Source organism: Ruditapes philippinarum, unplaced genomic scaffold (assembly GCF_026571515.1).
Source record: "Ruditapes philippinarum isolate M1 unplaced genomic scaffold, ASM2657151v2 ctg1601_1_1_1_1, whole genome shotgun sequence".
Taxonomy (NCBI): Eukaryota; Metazoa; Mollusca; class Bivalvia; order Venerida; family Veneridae; genus Ruditapes; species Ruditapes philippinarum.
In genome coordinates, this window is record NW_026867017.1 from 1 (window position 1) to 18,890 (window position 18,890).

At 35.6% G+C, this 18,890-nt stretch overlaps 2 protein-coding genes across 3 annotated transcripts in view; one reads left to right on the forward strand and one right to left on the reverse strand.

Moving 5' to 3' along the window:
• The first annotated feature begins 3,313 nt into the window (after positions 1-3,313).
• LOC132734501 (tripartite motif-containing protein 5-like) lies at positions 3,314-5,098 on the forward strand. Its single transcript, XM_060721246.1, has one exon. The coding sequence runs from the start codon at positions 3,437-3,439 to the stop codon at positions 5,096-5,098; it is 1,662 nt and encodes a 553-aa protein (XP_060577229.1). The 5' UTR covers positions 3,314-3,436.
• A 2,903-nt stretch (positions 5,099-8,001) lies between these two features.
• LOC132734502 (uncharacterized) overlaps positions 8,002-18,890 on the reverse strand; it is a 29,477-nt gene continuing 18,588 nt past the window's right edge. For both annotated transcript variants that reach the window (XM_060721248.1, XM_060721247.1), the window contains exons 8-13: positions 18,741-18,851; positions 10,446-10,580; positions 9,971-10,085; positions 9,144-9,286; positions 8,627-8,737; positions 8,002-8,161 (exon numbers count right to left, since the gene is read on the reverse strand). In XM_060721248.1, coding sequence (XP_060577231.1) covers positions 8,037-8,161; positions 8,627-8,737; positions 9,144-9,286; positions 9,971-10,085; positions 10,446-10,580; positions 18,741-18,851 — 740 coding nt within the window. In that variant the 3' untranslated portion in view covers positions 8,002-8,036. The remainder of the gene's footprint in view (positions 8,162-8,626; positions 8,738-9,143; positions 9,287-9,970; positions 10,086-10,445; positions 10,581-18,740; positions 18,852-18,890) is intronic.

Genomic DNA, 18,890 nt, shown 5'->3' on the forward strand with positions numbered 1-18,890 from the left:
TTTTTTACTGACAAAAGAAATTAAAAATGTTTGGTTTATTTTACATTTGTGTTAAAATTTGGTTATAACTAGGTTGGTGTAACGTAGGTATTATATATTTGAAGACAAACAATTAATTTTTTTTTTTTTAAATGAAAGCCGAAATGAAACAATAAGTATCTATTTTAGTAAGACAGTCCATACAGGGTAATGTTCTAGTCTGAACCTATGCTTTATTCGAGCAGGTTATTCTTTAAGAGCACCCCTAAGTTGTTAAATGCATTTGCGACAGATCACGTAGGCATCTTTTAATAAGTTTAGTGGCATGTCAAAAGAGACATATCGCGGTTTTGAATTTGCTTCGTAAACGATTTTATTGCGGTAAGTATGTGCTCATATATGATGAATATAAATCTTCTGAATTTCATCACATTTGTTTGGGCACGTCTTGCGACATGTTAAATAATACATTGTTACTTATTAGTGAGAATGAGCGATATAGATCTAGTGATAAATTCTGCAAAATTAGTTATTATTCGCACGTAACATCTAAATTATTACTTGAATCTTTTGACTTTGCTTAAAACATATTAGTACATTTTTCTCCAGTTTGATTGTCTTGAAATATTTCGACTCATCTGGAGGAGTTAAGGATTATTTAAGAAATAATATATCCCAAACTGTGATTTTATCGTTCAATAACATCACTGTTTGGAGTTCGGATGCGAGGAATTATATCACGAGGGCGTAGCCCGAGTGATATAATGATGCGCATCCGAACGACAAACAGTGATGTTATCCAGCGATAAAATCACCGATTTGGATATATTATTTCGATTCTTACACGACATAAACAAATAAATGCTGCCGTACCTGCTATTAAGCGAAATTGCGCCGGATTTGTTTCCGTACTTATTGTCAGCGCGTCGGATTCTATAGTGGTTACGTCACATGTATAATAATTACGTCACATGTCTAAATATAGAACGTCAAACAGTGACTCTATATTGCATAATAATACACAGTTTCGGTTCTTCTATGTTCAATAGGGGAAAATGCGAGTCGTGTTAGAATTAACGTTTAATCATGGCAATTGTTAAATTTTTTGTCTATATTGTACACATATTGGAAACCTGATTTTGTTTAAAAGCTCCTTATTTGAATATTGTGAAAACAAACATTTACTTACATGTTACTTACAAAACTAAGAATATCGGCTTATTGTCTTAAAATAGAGAAAGATTAGATATATACGAAACAGACTGGTAAAAGGTGACAGAAAGTGCAAATGTATGAAAATATAAGAAATCTAAAGACTATATTATGCACAATCTTGTACAGCTATTTGCATTGGATGATATTAAAACATGTCAACTTTTATGTGAGTGTTTTGAAAAAGCATAAGAACTAGAACAAAGTCGTTCATGGTCATGGCAAGAATGTATCATATATGTGTATGTTTGATAATTAGTTATATCAATGTAATTTTGATATAAATATTTCACTACGTGAATATAATGATATGTTTTGCCCTTTGTATAGAATAAATGTCACACTTGCTCATTTCTTAAATGAATAAATTACAATTAATATGTTCTGAGTTTTGTTAAATTATGACTTTAAGCACTATTAAGTGGTGAGAGTTGAGTACCGCTCAAGCCGGTACTAGGGGGCGTGAGGGATGTTGCACGTATTCATTATCCCTCATGTACAGACTCAATTAAACCGAGTCTGCAATTCTCTTGTAATTTTGTTGTGATAAATGCTTCCGAGGGATCAATTTGTTTCCAGATTTTTAGTGACATCCGCAGAAGTCTCGAATCTCGCGTGTATCAGATGCTACTGACAGTTGTGAGTGATCCCATTTAATGTATTTAGTAATATTATTTAGTAAATATAAGTGATTTTGACCCGTACTCGACTGACACAAACATGTATTAGTCCATGTTTACGTACCTCCAGGGATTTATAGCACGTATGCGCTCTTTTTCTGATAGATATTTCATGAACGGGAAGGGCTAGAGACTTGGGGTCCGTCTCATTTGGAAGCTTAATACAAACGTGAAATAGAGATAAACAAATTTTTAATGTTTAATTAATTTTATTTTTTTGTTTTCACAACGTCCCAGAAAATGAACCCCTTGCTCGTAGAATCGAATGTGGTGTTTCCGGCACCCCTAAAAACTTTAGTATATTTTTAAGGCGGGCACATATTTCACTTTTGTGGTTTTTGACACATTTAAGATGAACACAGAGGTTTTTTTTTATTAATTAGGTTATATTTTCTTCCCAGGTCCGATACTCGTGCGTGCTTGTGATTGAAACACGTCAATTAATCACCAGGTATGGAATACGGCATACTATTGGATATATTAATGGCGTACAAAACTAACTGCTTAGAAAATCCCATCCTGATGATATTTCAAGTTCCAAATAACTAATTTAAGTCCGACCTACTTTAAACAGTCCGACAATAGAATTCCCACCCAGGCAGATTTGTAGATACGATCTGTCCACTAACTGCTCGCGACTGCCATTATTCTTATTTCTTATTACCTCCCCTGACTGATTCTGGTTATAATTTCCTCTACTAGGATTACAAACTTTCATAATTTACTGCTTAATTAAACTGATTGTATTCTAATTGCATCCTGTTTATATTTACATCACTACTTAAATCGTCTGTCGATACGTTTACTTCCCAGACTAACAAGTGTTCTATTTAAACAATCTATCAATATGCTTACTGTTTGTCTACTGTTTAAAATTTACCTCCCCCACACACCCACTCTGGTTGATTAAGATCTTTCAATGTGCGTATAAGGAAATGTTTGAAAATTATATTTTGTTCTCAATACAACCGTTATAATCAGGACATGGCAGCATTATGTGTACGTGCGTGCGTGTGTTATAAAGTAATCAAAGTGTTTATGATTCAATGAGCAACACAGACCTACCATTCAACCTATGGTTTATTGGTTCAAGCCCTGGAAATTCTACGTGACACAATCCAGACGGTTGATGCTTCAAGATTAACTGAGCTTAAACAACATCTCTGACAAGGAAAACTGTTTCATATCTAAATAATAATCATAGTACGTACAGTGTTAATTGTCATTTAAAAGTAAAGTAAATTCCTAACTTCCTAACTATAACTTTAGTGAATCGGGTTTTTTTTATTTAATGGTATGTTTAAATGTTCTATTTAGACGTGAGATACAAATCAAAACTGGGTTTTCCTATCGTAACATTGTCCTCACGTGGTAGGTAAAATTTACCCTCTCACATGAAATTAATATACATGTAATTGATATAAATGTCCTTGTGCGACACTTAATACTCTCTACATAAACATTTAACTATTAACTAGGATAGACCTAGTTTCGTTTTTCATGTAATCTGTTAACTAGTGTAAAGATAAAAACTTAAACTCGGATGAATATATCAGTAATATAAAATGGCTGATAGAAAGATTCGGAACTTAACATCGGACTATTTAACATGTACAATATGTTGGAATATTTTTACGGAGCCGAAGATGTTACAGTGTGGACATTCTTACTGTGCTTCATGTTTAGTGGACTATGTCAAGGTCATACAACGTCATAGAGATTGCTTTGAGTGTCCCGTGTGTCGCCATCCACATTATATTCCCTCAGGATCCACGCCCGAAAACGTCATTCAAGAACTATCAAACGACACAGTTTCCATTTCCATTTTAAACGCCCTTGGTATTCAAGATCAAGTTGACCCGGAAGGAAAATCCGAACTTGCTCACTTTGTTGAGAATGAAAGTGAAAGAATTGACAGCAGTATCACTCCCGGAAGTAGCTTTTGCACATGCGCTCGTCACCCACAGAAACCACTAGATGTTTATTGTTCCAAGCATGATATTGTCATTTGTTCAGAATGTGCAGCTTCCAGTCACAGCGAAGGTGAATGTGATTGTTCGTCTGCTGCAAAAGTGATCAATAAGCGCTTAAATGCACTCAAATGCTTGGTTGCTCAGCAAGCTTCTGATGCATCTAGATTGTTTGAATGCCAAAATTCAGATGAAAAAACGATGAAAAGCATCCATGATGAATTTCAAAAGTCAATAACTGAGGTTGAGGAAAGTTTTAATGAAGTTTATCGTATTTTTCGTAAGAGAGTAGAAAGTCTTAGAACGAAAGCCAGAGAAACATTAGATAAAGATTTGTCATCTTTTAATGTTCGCCGATTACAAGACTATCTCGTTGAAAGGGTAAAAGCTATTGAGATCGAATCGACTGATTGTAATCCGAATAAAGTGCTAGACTTGATATCAGATCTCTGCCAATCTTCGTCTGAACTTCAGGTAAATATTCATGATCTCACTGAAAAGATTAATTCTGGCGCTCTCATGAAATACGCAGAAGGAGATCTAAATGTTCTCGATGCTTTCGTATCGACCGTTAAACAGACTCTTCCGGGCGAGTTTCTTTCTCTCGATGAAGTTTTTAAAGTTGACCCTGATGATAAAGATTTTGTTATAGTAACGAACAGCGGACAATTTCTAGATTTCGTTGACGATGACGTAGACAGTCCAGAAATCTCACAACAGATCATGTTCAGCGCTAAGTGTGCAAATGAAGAAAGATGTATGTTGTCCGGCGTAGCCCTCATAGGGAATACTGCAGTTGTTCTTGCTGACCAGGAGAACAAAAAGCTGAAGAAATTTAAATTGCCAGAGGGACGATTTCTTGATGAGTTATTGATGGATGATCAGCCACACCAAGTTACTACCCTTCGTGAAACGAATTCTGTCGCAGTCACTTTCTGGGATGTATCTAAACTCGTCATTGTTTCAACGGATCCGAAACTTAATGTCTTAAGAGTGCTTGAAACTGACACTGAGTATATAGGAGTCACGTCTCATATGACAGACATGTTAGCCGCTGCAAGTATCCAGTGTCGTCGTATTGACGTCCTAGATATTAGGGTTCCAGACGAGATACGTAATAGGAGACGAGAGACAATATTCCAGTCATCACGACGCCGTTGTTTCCCCGACCGACTAGCTGCTACGTCTGATGGGAGTGTAATCGTTCGAAATCGCCGCCGCCATGGAAATTTTGTTAAAAATCCCGGGGTGACCTAAATTTGGTCCCGACGGGGTTAAACAAAAAAATATCCGACGTAACAAGTTTTTTTGGGGGTAAGGGATTTTTCTTCTTTTAAAGAAAGCGGGAATGGGCATTTTTGAGCTTTTTTGAGAAAAGGTCAAGGGAAGGGCGAATTTCCTCAATCAGCGTCAACCTATATCCCATCCATGGGCAATCGATGGCTTCAAAGACTGCCTTGTTGTAACCGAGGATACGCCTTCTGATTCTGTTCACGTATTCGTGTTTGCATGATTTATAACGCGTGTTTTATAGGAACTGATTAAAAGACAAACGATATAAGACGAGTATACGTCTGCATAATTCATATATGAGAATGTTGTATATTGTTTTAATGTCTATGTGACAAAAAGTTTGTCTCGTGGCATCATGAAGATAAAAAGTAACCTTGGAGATATCATCTTCAGCTATGACAGTGTATGAATTTCTCAACATAATTTAAACAAGACAATTCACTTCAATATAATCATTGTAAAAGTAAGAATTTCTGTAGATTTTTAATTAATGTCTCATGTAACATAAAATAAAGTATAAAAGCACCAATTTTAAATATTCAAACTATCGACCCATTACAAGATAGTATACATATGCTTCTATTACATGTTATCTTTATTGAGAATTTTATCGTCAACAAAAAGAAACAAGTTAACAACAAAATTCAAATAAATTGTCTTACATGTCATTGCAAAGGATTTCATTTTTTCATTTATTTCAATCACAACAGCTGATGTCAAGTGTTGTAGAAAGTACTTCATCACATCTAATTTTTCTGTCCTTCACGACCTTTATACTGTTAAAGTATATAATACTGGTAGTTTGGATGCTAAGGGTCGTGCAAGAAAAAAATACATGTATTCCTTATTTAAAATTAGCCATGTAGCGATATTTATTTATCACTTTCGCAAACAAAACTATCGATGGTTCTATTTTCAGGCGAGGCTTAAGAATCGTCGTCCACTGAACCTAGGACATATTCCCTCTGACATTTTTCTTAAATAGCTTTGGCAGACATTTTCTGCCCCCACATATGTTTTGAAAAAGTGAACATGTGCCCCCTTCCCCCATCACAAAGAGGGTAGACACTGGTTCCATGTTTCAATAATTTAAAAGGCGGAAGGTTGCTTTTTTGCAGTTTGTTTGTTTCCTTTCGAGGCTGTCACTACTTTTTCTTTATTTAAATGTTCAACCAAGTAGATTGAACATAACAAACAAAACTTATTAACAGTTCTTCTGTACGGTGTCCAGTTAGGCCATCGCGACACATACGCATAACTTGAACGAAAACACGAGAATACGATGGTGAAGAGTCGAAATTACGAAGCCACGATGGAGAAAAGTCGATGATACTATGATGAAAAGTAGAAAGTTCGGTGGTGAAAAGTCAAAATAACGAAACCACAATGGTGAAAACTAGATATACCGTAATTTCGTGTTTTCACCATCGTACTTTTGACTTTTCACCATCGTGGTTTTGACGTCTTATCTGTGATATGCAGGCTTCATAACCTCTGATCCCCTTCAAAATTCCATTTTAATTAGTTCCGCCCATTGTTTTCTCGTTTAGGGCACACGCTTTTCATTACTTGGGGACCATACGCCGCTTTTCATGGAATGGCACGGAAGTTCCATGCTAACCGCCGTATTAACACATCTGCGGATGTTTCTAAATTCAAAATTTTACTATTTCATGTTTAAATGTTGAATTCTGCTTAAGCCGGTGTTAGGGGGCGTGGACGGTAACTTGCACTTTCCAGTACCGTCCATGAACAGGCTCAATCAAACCGAGCCTGCAACATTTTCAATTTTGTCGTGTTGGGCTTTCTTAAGGGATTCTGTATTTATCTATTTTCGTTATTTCGACTTTTCAACACCCTACTTTCAACGTTTTTAATCTTTTCGAGTACATGAATCATGGTGAGTTTAAATGGTAAAATAATGCTTTAAAAATGTTATTAAAAAGGGTAAAGTAATAAAAAAACTATGCAATTATAATTGTTAATATCTTGTCTTAATTGAAAACAATCATGCTAAATTTCAGTCTATGATATTGAAAAAAAAAGAAAAGATGAAAAACATCATTTAAAAATATTTATACGGCTAAGTCTACACATTTACAGAAATGGGGGACAAATGTCGGGGTCGGGGAGTCTTAAAGGGGGCAAATGTCCGTTTTACAATCCACTAATTATCTGTACTATTATAGTATTATTTCATTTAACATTTACAGAATGTATCACTAGTAGATGTGTTGTTTCTTTTCTTGAAGCTGCCTGATACCACTGGACGTTACAAATATGCGCTGAGATAAGTTCAAGATAGGCATAGCTTTTTTCTGCAATAGCACAGCAATTTCGATAAAAATTGGTTTGGCAATTTATGACAATCTTCCGATGAAGCGATCTGATCACAATCTGACTAAAGTTCAGATCAAGTAAATTTAAGAAAATTTGAACTTTTGTCAGCTGGGCTGAGAATTCATGCACTCAGTTAGAGCATATTGAATACTTCAATCCGTATGATTCAGGTTTTAATCATTTAAAGTTATACAACAAATAACCATTATAGATCTGTCTTACATTGAAGCATGTCCAAAATTGGCATATTTCATAATTAATAGATCTTTAAATGTCATCTTTTTAATTAAAAACTGTAGAGCTAAAACATCTAGTGCAAACTATTTTCTCATTGATCTAAAGTAGAAAGTTTGCTTCGCTCAAGAGACAAATTGTTTTCTCGGAACAAATTTAAAAATATGTTTTGGCAGAAATATGAAGACAGCTCATGACATAATGTCTCTACCAAGTATGAACCAATCATTGCCTTAGCTAGACAAAAGACAGAGTACAGTTTCTAGTGCCTGACTGAAACATAAATACATAAATACTTTATGGCGTTTTTATTTTCGTTTTTATTCAATTAGCTACATAGACCGCAGGATTTCTTACAATTGACTCTTGCCCAACCAGGGAAGTCTCGACAGGCAGTTCTTAATTCGTAGGCGTTACAGTACGTCAAATTGTCAACACATGGCGCAGAATATCCTGTATATAAAATAGAATCACTTCAACACAGTCTATTAGAAATCTATGAAAAAGTAAATAATACCTTCGTAATTATCAGTTATTTTAAAACTAGCGTTATGATTGTCACTATAATAGCATAATATATAATATATTTATTTTATCCTGACTCTTAGGGAGTCATAACCATCAGCTTTTCCGATTTGTTTTATGTTTAGAAGTTAAGTGACCGTTGGTTCGAGTCCTACATGACCATGTTACTTCACGGGTACTGGCAATGTACTTCACAGGTACCGGTAATGTACTCCACGGGTACTTGTAATGTGCTTCACGGGTACTGGTAATGTACTTCACGGGTACTGGTAATGCACTTCACGGGTACTGGTAATGTAGTTCTAGGAAACTGTCTTGCAAATGGTAAACATAAGTTTCAGGAACTTTGTTCTCAGTAGAACATTTTTTAAAACTAAAATAAACCTATCCTACCACAGTATCCGCATCTAAGCGAACAATGATCACGCGCCCAGGGCTCGTAAATTCCTCTACAAACAACGTCCTCATAATATTCACATCCGGGAATCTTGTCCTGGCAGCCACCTTTAACGATATGTCTCATCTTTACATGTATATATTTGAAAGCGCTGAATTGATAAGACTTATTGTTGTTCTTTGTGAAATATACGCTTACCAGATTCTGTGAGAACTCGGAAGTACGACATATGTCGAGGACTTATAGTGCATGTATAAAGTTATTTCTTAAAGACGACTTATATTCTAGAGAAAAGCGAATGTTTACCCAGCATTTTAAAAGAATCAACTTGAAGTAGATCTGCTTTCATAAAACTTTTCCTATTTCTTCGTAAACTTCAAAAGTAATATAAATAAAATGATATTTTTGTATCTTTATATGACGTTATGTGAGATCTCGATATATGTTTTCTCGGGCTATGATACGTAAGTTATGCTGCGGTCCCGGTATAAAGGTCATGTTATAAGTACTTACTGGCATTTATGATTGCTGTTGTGTTAACAGGACCAGGATGATATGTTATATCAGTCTCATTGCCACAGTCTAGTTTCGGACAACAGTCACCCGATTTCTGTCTGATCGTACATGATGGTGGCAGACTTGAGTAATGAGGGCAACTGAAAAAAACAAAATCAAAGTTTTAAAAATCTAGACAGTCAATATATACAGGTTATTACTAATTACGTGACGTACTAATTACTCCTCATTGTAGTAATTGAAATACCACGTCATTTTCTGTTCAGCATATAAACTTGTTTCAATACAGCAACTAACATATTTTAATACACATTTTAATACAGTGACAATCATATCTACACGTAATAATTGTCACTTACTTCTTTCAAGCCATTGGACTGTGTGTGTTTTTAATTTTTCGGTACAGCAACACTCATATCTACACGTAATTGTCAATAACATATACCATCTACTTACACGTCTTGACAATGTGCAGTATTTGAACTTGTTTCGGTACAGCAACACTCATATCTACACGTAATTGTCAATTACATATACCAACTACTTATACGTCTTGGCACTGTGCAGTATTTGAACTTGTTTCGGTACAGCAACACTCATATCTACACGTAATTGTCAATTACATATACCAACTACTTATACGTCTTGGCACTGTGCAGTATTTGAACTTGTTTCGGTACAGCAACACTCATATCTACACGAAATTGTCAATTACATATACCAACTACTTATACGTCTTGGCACTGTGCAGTATTTGAACTTGTTTCGGTACAGCGACAAACATATCTACACGTAATTGTCAATTACATATACCAACTACTTACACGTCTTGACACTGTGCAGTATTTGAACTTGTTTCGATACAACGACAATCATATCTGCAAGTATCTTGCCAATGGTCACCTAAGTTGAAAGTCTGATTGTTGAAAAAGCATGTACCTATAAAAGATGATAATATGAAACTTTACTTTTGATAAAATCTTACTAAAATGATTGTTGGTAATTGAATGATATAGAACTGCATGACTTTTATTATTGACACATGTAAACGTTTATAAAAATCATCTATCTTAAGTTTTAGTTTGAAACAAATATTATTGATTTATGTAGATCTATTGAATTTAATGTATAAAACTACCGAATTTGATAAATATGCTCAAAATGAAATTTGTTAAAACATGCATACATGCACTTTTAATATGGAACAAAACAAATGTAAGAACATTATCTATCTGAAAATATTTAATAGAATGTTTAGTACATTCCAGATACTGACGTCAAAAATGTTCATATATTTACCGCTGACAGGCGATTTTATTCCCTGAATTTTATAACTGCTGCCACTAACGATTACTAACCCAGGCCTCCTAGATGAAGTACCGGAAGTTGATCCAATCATTGGTGGTGGACCGGAAGTTGTAGTCGCAATTCGATCTAAATTTAACACTTGTAACATAAATTAAACATAAATCTATTTGTTTTGACCGTATGCCTTTACAACTTAAGGAAGTTAATTCGTTATAAATGTCACTATTATATTAATTGTTCTTCTTTTAATTTTCTACTCAAAAGCTTTACATAGTTAAACTGTGTACTGTATTGAAAACTCAATATAAACATTCTATTCTTAGATTTATTTACAAGAGTATTCACAGAGATGTTGCTACATTGCATGTGTAATCTAAACTGTCTATCAAAGAGGGCTCAGAGAGAGAGTTCTCAGAGTGTGCATATTTAATCAAGTAGGCGGAGCTAATCTCTAAATACTAACAACACTACATCTCCGCCTTGCTTAGGTTTAAAGTTCACTGGTCAGTCCTAATGAAGGACATTAATTATTTGTCTGACAGTAATGTTATTGTCTCAGATATCCATTGATTCACAGGTGTTTATTTCACGCTGGCGCTGCCACTACAAGTTAATGATTATTTTATATCCAGTAATGATAGTCTCTTGATTGCTATCACATTTAATCTCAGTTTATGTTCTAGAGGCAATAAGTCTAGAAAGTTACTGACTGTCCGTAGTCCAATAAATTAACTTAATGTCTAAACTGTGTTGAGTAAATTTTCAATGTTTACAGAATACAAACAGGTTTTATCAGCATGAAATAAAACAAATTAGAATAAAGATTGAAGATAGAATCTAAATGATACACAAATAGTTTAAGTATCAAAATGCTAATTGAATGTTTCATTTATACTTGTATTCCATTTTCCTCTGGAGATTTAAGCACATAGTAAAGAATTGTATGATTATCAGCAGTTATATTAAATCCCTGTTTTGAATGTTTGTGCACACCGACAGTTAAAATAATCGAACTCGTTTGTTTGAATGAATGTTCCTTTTAAGTTGAAGCTAACTTTTAGTGGATTATTATGCCACTGTTTAACACTGTTTATACATTTATTCTTCTAAATAGTCATATATATCATATATATACAGGTGGTTTTCACTCATTTAGCTAACTTTTAGTGGATTATTATGCCACTATTTAACACTATTTACACATATAATCCTTTAAATAGTCAGGTGGTTTTCTGTGCCTTTCAGATCTTCGCAAAGAAGTATACTCATTTGATGTAGGTAAGGTTTCAAACATTGTGCTTTCATCGGATTGTGATTCTATGCTCGTTTCGTTGTAAATTGGTTCTGTATTGCTGTGTTCACCCTCGACATTTAAAGGAGAATTTCCATTTAGACTTTGGGTCTGAGAGTTGCCGACACGTTTAAAATGTGATGAATTTCTAGTGATGTGTTTGTCTTCTCGCTCTGCCGTTATCATTGATCCTTTTTTTTTGGTTACTTCATACGGTTTAGGGTCGTATGGAGTTGTGAGTTTGTTTTGTTTGGTTTGCTTTACTAACACACTGTCGCCTATTTTAACTTCAGTTTTCCGAGCGTTTCTTCGTTTATCAGCGTATACTTTCATTTTTTGTTTTGATTTTCTGTCATTTTCTCTGGCCTTTATGTCATTTTTAGATTTCTTTTGTTTTTGAACCATGGGAATTTTGATGTTAATAGGCCTCCCGTAGAACAATTGTGCAGGAGTTTCGGCCGTTGTCCCATGTGGTGTAGATCTATAATTCCTTAAAAATGCATACATGTCTTGTTTCCAGTTTGTATGGTGCACATGAGAAGCTCGTATTGACTTGCCTATGGTTTTCATGAATCGCTCACATTCAGCATTTGCTTGTGGCCATAATGGGGTTATTTTCCTATGCTTTGAAGCCCATGTGTTTTGCAAAACTTTTAAATAGGTGAGAGTTCATAGGACTGCCGTTGTCTGACTTGAGAATTTCAGGAATTCCGGTTTCTGAGAATATTTTGTCCAGCACAGGGATCACTGTATTTCCTGTTATGGAATTTAAGACTTCTACGAAAGGAAAACGTGAATATTCGTCAATTAGTACAAGCAGATATTTTCCATCTGGAAATGGGCCACAAAAATCCAAACTAATCATTTGAAATGGGTATTTTGGCATATCACTCATGTTTAAAGGTTCATGCTGTTTTTGAATTTGTTGCTGCTAAGCACGGAATGCAGCTTTTGCACATATTTTCAACTTGTTGATCCATGCCTGGGAAGTACACTTTCTCTCTTAACAGTTGTTTGGTTTTAACAATTCCCTGATGACCTTCATGAGCTAATGATATCGCTTTATCTTGCAACTGCCTAGGAATAACAATTCTTGATTCATGCAGTAAGATTTCACCTCCCTGGAGATTGACTACCGATAATTCATTCTTACAGCGAGAGAACGTATCAAATACTTTATTTTTATTGGTGTTGCTCCAACAACCCGTCTTTATGGATTTAATGGCCATTTGGAGGTCATTGTCCGTAGAAGTTGCCTGAATAATTTCATTCATGTTCATTGCAACAGGTACATCATGATATACAAGAAAACTTACATATTCTTCAGCTATGCTTGATTTGCTGCCTTGTCCTGTGTCTGGATGTCTGCTTAGATAATCTGACATGTTTGACTCTCCAGGTTTGTGCACGATCCTGAAGTCATATGATAACAGACGCATTCTCCAACGTTCCAGTCTTGCAGATCCAAGTTTTGATTTAGGATTATTGTAGATATTCTCAAGAAATTTTGCATCAGTTATGACTGTGAATTTATGTCCAAATAAGTATATGTGCCAATGTTCTAATGACCAAACTAATGCTAGGTTTTCTTTCTCTTGTTGACTGTAAGAGCTTCGTTCAACATCTGTCAGTGATCTGCTTGCATAACACACAACTTTACCTTCTTGGAGCATAATTGAAGCTACTCCGACTGGAGATGCATCTGTGATTATTTGTGTTTCCTTATTAGGATCAAAGTATGTCATGACTGTATCACTACTCAAAATAGATTTCAGTTTGTTGAATGCTTCGTCTTGTTCATTTTGCCATGCCCATTTTGCGTTTTTCTTTATCAGACGACGTATTGGCTCTGCTATAGTGCTGTAATTTGGAATAAAGCGTGACACGTAATTTGTCATTGCTAGGAAACTTCTGACTTCTGAAACTGTTTTTGGAGGCTGTGTCTTTTTAATTGTGTCAATTTTCTTAGGGTCTGCTGACATTCCATCTTTACTGAAAATGTACCCAAAGAATTCAAGTTTTTGCTTATTAAACTCACATTTGCTTTTATTCAAAGTTAAGTTTTTCTGCTCAAGTCGCTTTAACACTGCCTCAAGTCTTCTGTCATGTTCTGCTTGGTCGCCAGCCCATATAATGACATCATCGGAAATGTTTCTCACGCCGTTCAGACCTTCTAGAGCCGTACTTAAAGCATTTTGGAATATTTCTGCTGCACTATTGATTCCGAAACTGAGGCGTTTATATCGTCTTAATCCAACATGTGTTGTAAATGTTGTAATGCTGCGTGATTCCTCTGACAGTTCTAATTGGTGATATCCATGATTTAAATCGAGTTTAGAGAAAACTTTGGCACCACTTAAGTGCACAATCATGTCATCAATTGTTGGAATAATATGTCTTGTGCGCTTTATGGCTTGATTCGGTAGCCTCATGTCGACACATATCCTTATTTGGTTGGTTTTTGGCTTTGGAGCTACTACAATGGGTGATACCCAGTCTGTGGGACCCTCAACTTTTTCAATGATATCTAGGTCCTCAAGCCTCTGGAGCTCATTTTCAACTTGTTTTCTTAAGTGGAAAGGTATTCGTCTATGTGGTTGCGTAACAGGTTGAACATTTTTATCAACATATAGTTTGACTTTTGTTGCTTTCATTTTCCCCATGGCCTGTGAACACGGTTTTGGTACTTTTTGCAGAGTTCATCGACCTTGCTGTCTGTGACTGTGTTTATTTCTGGAATGATATTGAGGTCAACAGATGTCTGATAAGAGAGAAGATTACCGCTGGCGCCCTTTGTCACATATACTGGAGCTGTTGTTATTTTTTTTTTAGATTCAATTTGTGCTTGGAACTTGCCTAATAAGGTAACTTTACTAGCACCATATGCATAGACTTTGGTGTGTGCTCTCTTAAGATGAACTTTATTTTGAAGCTTTGAGTACGTGTTTTCGTCAATTACATTTATTGATGATCCTGTATCAATTAATGCTTTAATTTTACAGCCGTTGATATGCACTTTCAGCCTTGGTCTTTGTAATTGCATAGAATTGACAGATAGTCCATATATTTCGTTTTCATCTTCACTTTCTTTGTCCTTATCACTTTCACTTTGTGAGCTGTCATTTAAGCTGGCATGTGAAGTTATTGTCCGTTTCTTTGACAAGCACACTGCTTCAAAATGATTTTTCTTTGAGCAATATGTACATGTTTTTCCACTGGCTGGGCATTTTCCTGATTTGTGTGGATATTCATAGCCACAGTATCTGCATATTGATTCCTTAATGATGTGTCTGCGTCTTTCTTTTTGCGCCTTTTGATTTTGTCTTTGTCGTGATTTCATAGCATTAACGACGTCATATTTTGCTTGACCTTCAATTTCAGAAGCTTGTTGATCTGATAGTTCTAGTGTCCTTGCTTCTTTGATGAGACTGTCTAATGTCAGGTCATCGCGTAGTGCTTTGCGACGCAGTCGAGTTGAGGTGCAGCCTTGAATGATTTGTGACTTAATTTCTTTGTCTGTTTCCGAAAATTCACAGTTTATACTTAAGTGTCTTAAACGTGTGTGAAAACTATCAATGTTTTCATTAGATTCCTGTTTTGCCTGTCTAAATTTATATATCTCAAATTCTGTGTTTTTCTTGGGGCAAAGTACTCTGTTAGCTTTATCTTTGCTGATTCGTAGTCATCCCCTGTATTCTGCAGTACGTCGAAGATGTCATTTACCTCTTCCCCTGCATAGTGTAGAAATAAGGCTCTCTGACGTTTTTTATCTTTAATGTCCATGCCAATCATTATGTTTTCGAATCGACCTGTCCATTTGCTCCATCTTGTGTCAACACCAGGTTCACTTACACCAAATGCTGGAAAAAACTGGCAATCCTTGTGCCATACTGTCACTGTATCAGTATTATTGATAGAGCTAAGTTGTAACAAAGTCCAGGAAAAGTGTTTTAAACTTTAAATTCCAAAATGTGTAAATTTCCGGTGTTCACTTATTTAATTTAATCAAACAAATATCATGTTATCCAATTTTTCTTTTTAAATCCTCGTCGCCATTGTACTGTATTGAAAACTCAATATAAACATTCTATTCTAAGATTTATTTACAAGAGTATTCACAGAGATGTTGCTACATTGCATGTGTAATCTAAACTGTCTATCAAAGAGGGCTCAGAGAGAGAGTTCTCAGAGTGTGCATATTTAATCAAGTAGGCGGAGCTAATCTCTAAATATTAACAACACTACAAACTGTAATATATATTTCCGACAATAAATAAATACATTGTATTGACCTATTGACTTTACATGACTTGACTTGCAAACAGTTGTATATGGTGGAAAATGCTTAAGACACTTCGTATTAGACTTGACAGAGAAATTCCATGGAGAAAGTAAGTAATGACTCCAGTATTAAAACATTCGGAAAAAACAGCCACGAGTCAACAACATTATTGCGCTAAATTATTATTATTTATTTATAGTAGGGGGGGGGGGAGTGTGGGGGGTATATTAACGATAAAAGTTTGTTAGGAATTTTGATATATAATCATATGTGTATCTAACTTAAATTAAAGGCAAAGAATTAAGTTAATAAATTGATAAAAAAACAACGGTCTTAAGTCACTTTCCTTATTTTGAGTTACAGTAAAAACTGTTTACAGTGACCTTCGATGGAAGCAAAGGAAAAATGTCATTATAGACAGGGAGTCACTGTGAACAGTCTCTACATAATTCGGATATATGAACATATTTTACCAATATTTTGTTGAAAAGCAGGATAGTACCATATTTAATTATATTTTTTATTTAAATTAACCATATATTAAACATACCACATATCATTTATCAAAACAAGACAGTATAAACATTGCATGTATTATTTCCTTAAAGTCCCATTATGCATTATATATGCTATGATTTTAATTTCTAAAAAACTTTAAATTTTTTGTTAACGCCATACGAGGAACTCCCCTTGCAAAAGTCGCTTGGCACGGCTTATATACCGTAACGGGAGACTATTTTATGGTGGTTGTACAGACTTGACAGGGAGTCGCTACATACAGACCTTTTATACAGTAAATACTGTTCGGCGCACCTAACTATGGTCACTAAAGACAGAATGTCGCTATAGACAGGGGGTCACTAAGACAGTCTTTACTGTATCTGCCTCTAAAAATGAATTAAAAGTTTAATTTCTTTTTATGTAACTTTAGGAGCAGATAATTCCTAAACAAGCTTACCGATACTTTATTTTATTTCACATTAATTGTCCAGTCATATTGCAAAGTTTAAGCAAATAGAGAAAAGTTAAACAAAATATCTGTGCTAGTTTAATTTTCCTTCTTTGCCTTTGTAAAAGAATTCAAAGAATTTCCAGTTAGGAGCCTATATAATACTCAACTTTTGCTAAGCACCATATGTTTGAGTGTGAAATTTTAAGGATAATTTTATTAACGCCGTGCGAAAGGTTTTAAATGTTGATTTACTGTTTTATCAATTCAGCTGAAACGATATTAACCCCTACAAATGAGTTTTACACTAACTTGGTGCTAGAGAAGAAGATGACCCCCCTTTGATGATTTCAGAACATGCAGCGTGTTTTCCAAATTTATCAAATTGTTACACTTTTAGACTAAATACCGTGTGTGTGACACGTGACTATCAATGACAGCTTGGCAGCACCTTCATATACACCCTATTAGGTTTTTGATTGTTCTAACAGGTATGACTGCCCATTCTTTGACCAACATGGCTCCAAGCTCCAGGATGGTTCTGGGTTGCAGCTGACGAGCTGAAGTTCTAGTCTGCAGCTCATTCCACATGTGTTCTATTTGATTTAAGTCAGATGAGCGAGCTGGCCAGTCCAGGACCACCCTCGCCCTATGAGGGCTAACATTATCGTCCATTAGAATGAACTGATCGCCGACTGCTCCAGCATACAACCTAACCGTGTTGTCTAAGATGTCGTCTATGTATCGCTGACCTGTCAATGTGCCTTTATTTAGCAGAACCAGGTCGGTTCGTCCATCCCAGCTGATGCATCCCCACACCATAACTGACACACCTCCGTAGCGGTGTGTCATCGAGGCAGAACCTGGACTCCTCGGTGAACAGAAAGTGTATCCAGTGTTGCATCGTCCACAGTGTATGCTCCGTGGTCCATTCCAAACGGGTCTGGCGATGTCGACGCGTCAAAGGGAGACGTATGCAAGGTCTCGTCGGCCGCATATTACCTTCATGCAGCCTTCTACGTACCGCCTGAACGGATACACGGATTGGACCCGCAGCATTAGCATTGTCATTTCGAAAAGAAGTTGCTGTCGAAAACCTACGTGCCTGAACGACCAAAAACCGTCCTGAGCTGGTGTTTTGACATTTAGCCGACCTCCAGCATGCCTCTTGGCGGGGGACTATGTAGCCGGCATCTCTCATAGGCTCTGGTGATGACGGTGTGGTGTACACCAATCGCCGCACCAAGACAGTCCTCCATAACCCTGCTTTTCTTAAATACAGCCTAATTTTAGCATTCGTCATATCGAAGTGACAGATGTAAGAAATGTAAGCCACTGAATGACAATAAGCAGGTAATGTCGCCATGTGATTATATACCCATCAAAACATGAAAATATTGGGGTGCTTTCTTTCCATTCTATACCTAGACGAGAAGTCAACACGGATTCATGTCAGGGGACTTTTTCGAAACATTTCTGTATCAGAATTTTCAAAAATTGGAAAGACAACTGTTTAATACTTGTGATAATATAGAAAATTAACTTATGGTGCTTAGCAAAAGTTGAGTAGTATATATTTAAAGGCAAAAGCCTCCGCATTTATCAGCACGAGAACATTGCTTTCTAATACCATATGTAATCCTTGCTTCACCCGTACAAATTTTGCAATTAAACTTTATTCACAGTACATGTACTCATGCATAGAAACAATCAATAAATAAATAAATGATAAGAAAGGAATCAAAATGAATTAAAAAAGATTACCACAAAGGTTACATCTTTTTGCACAATGAGCACGTGCCCAACTTTCAAAAATTCCTGTACAAGCGGCGTCATCATATATGTCACAATTACTTTTCATATCCTGACAGCTACCTTTATTAAAGGATGTAAATGTTATGTTTAAAATTAGCA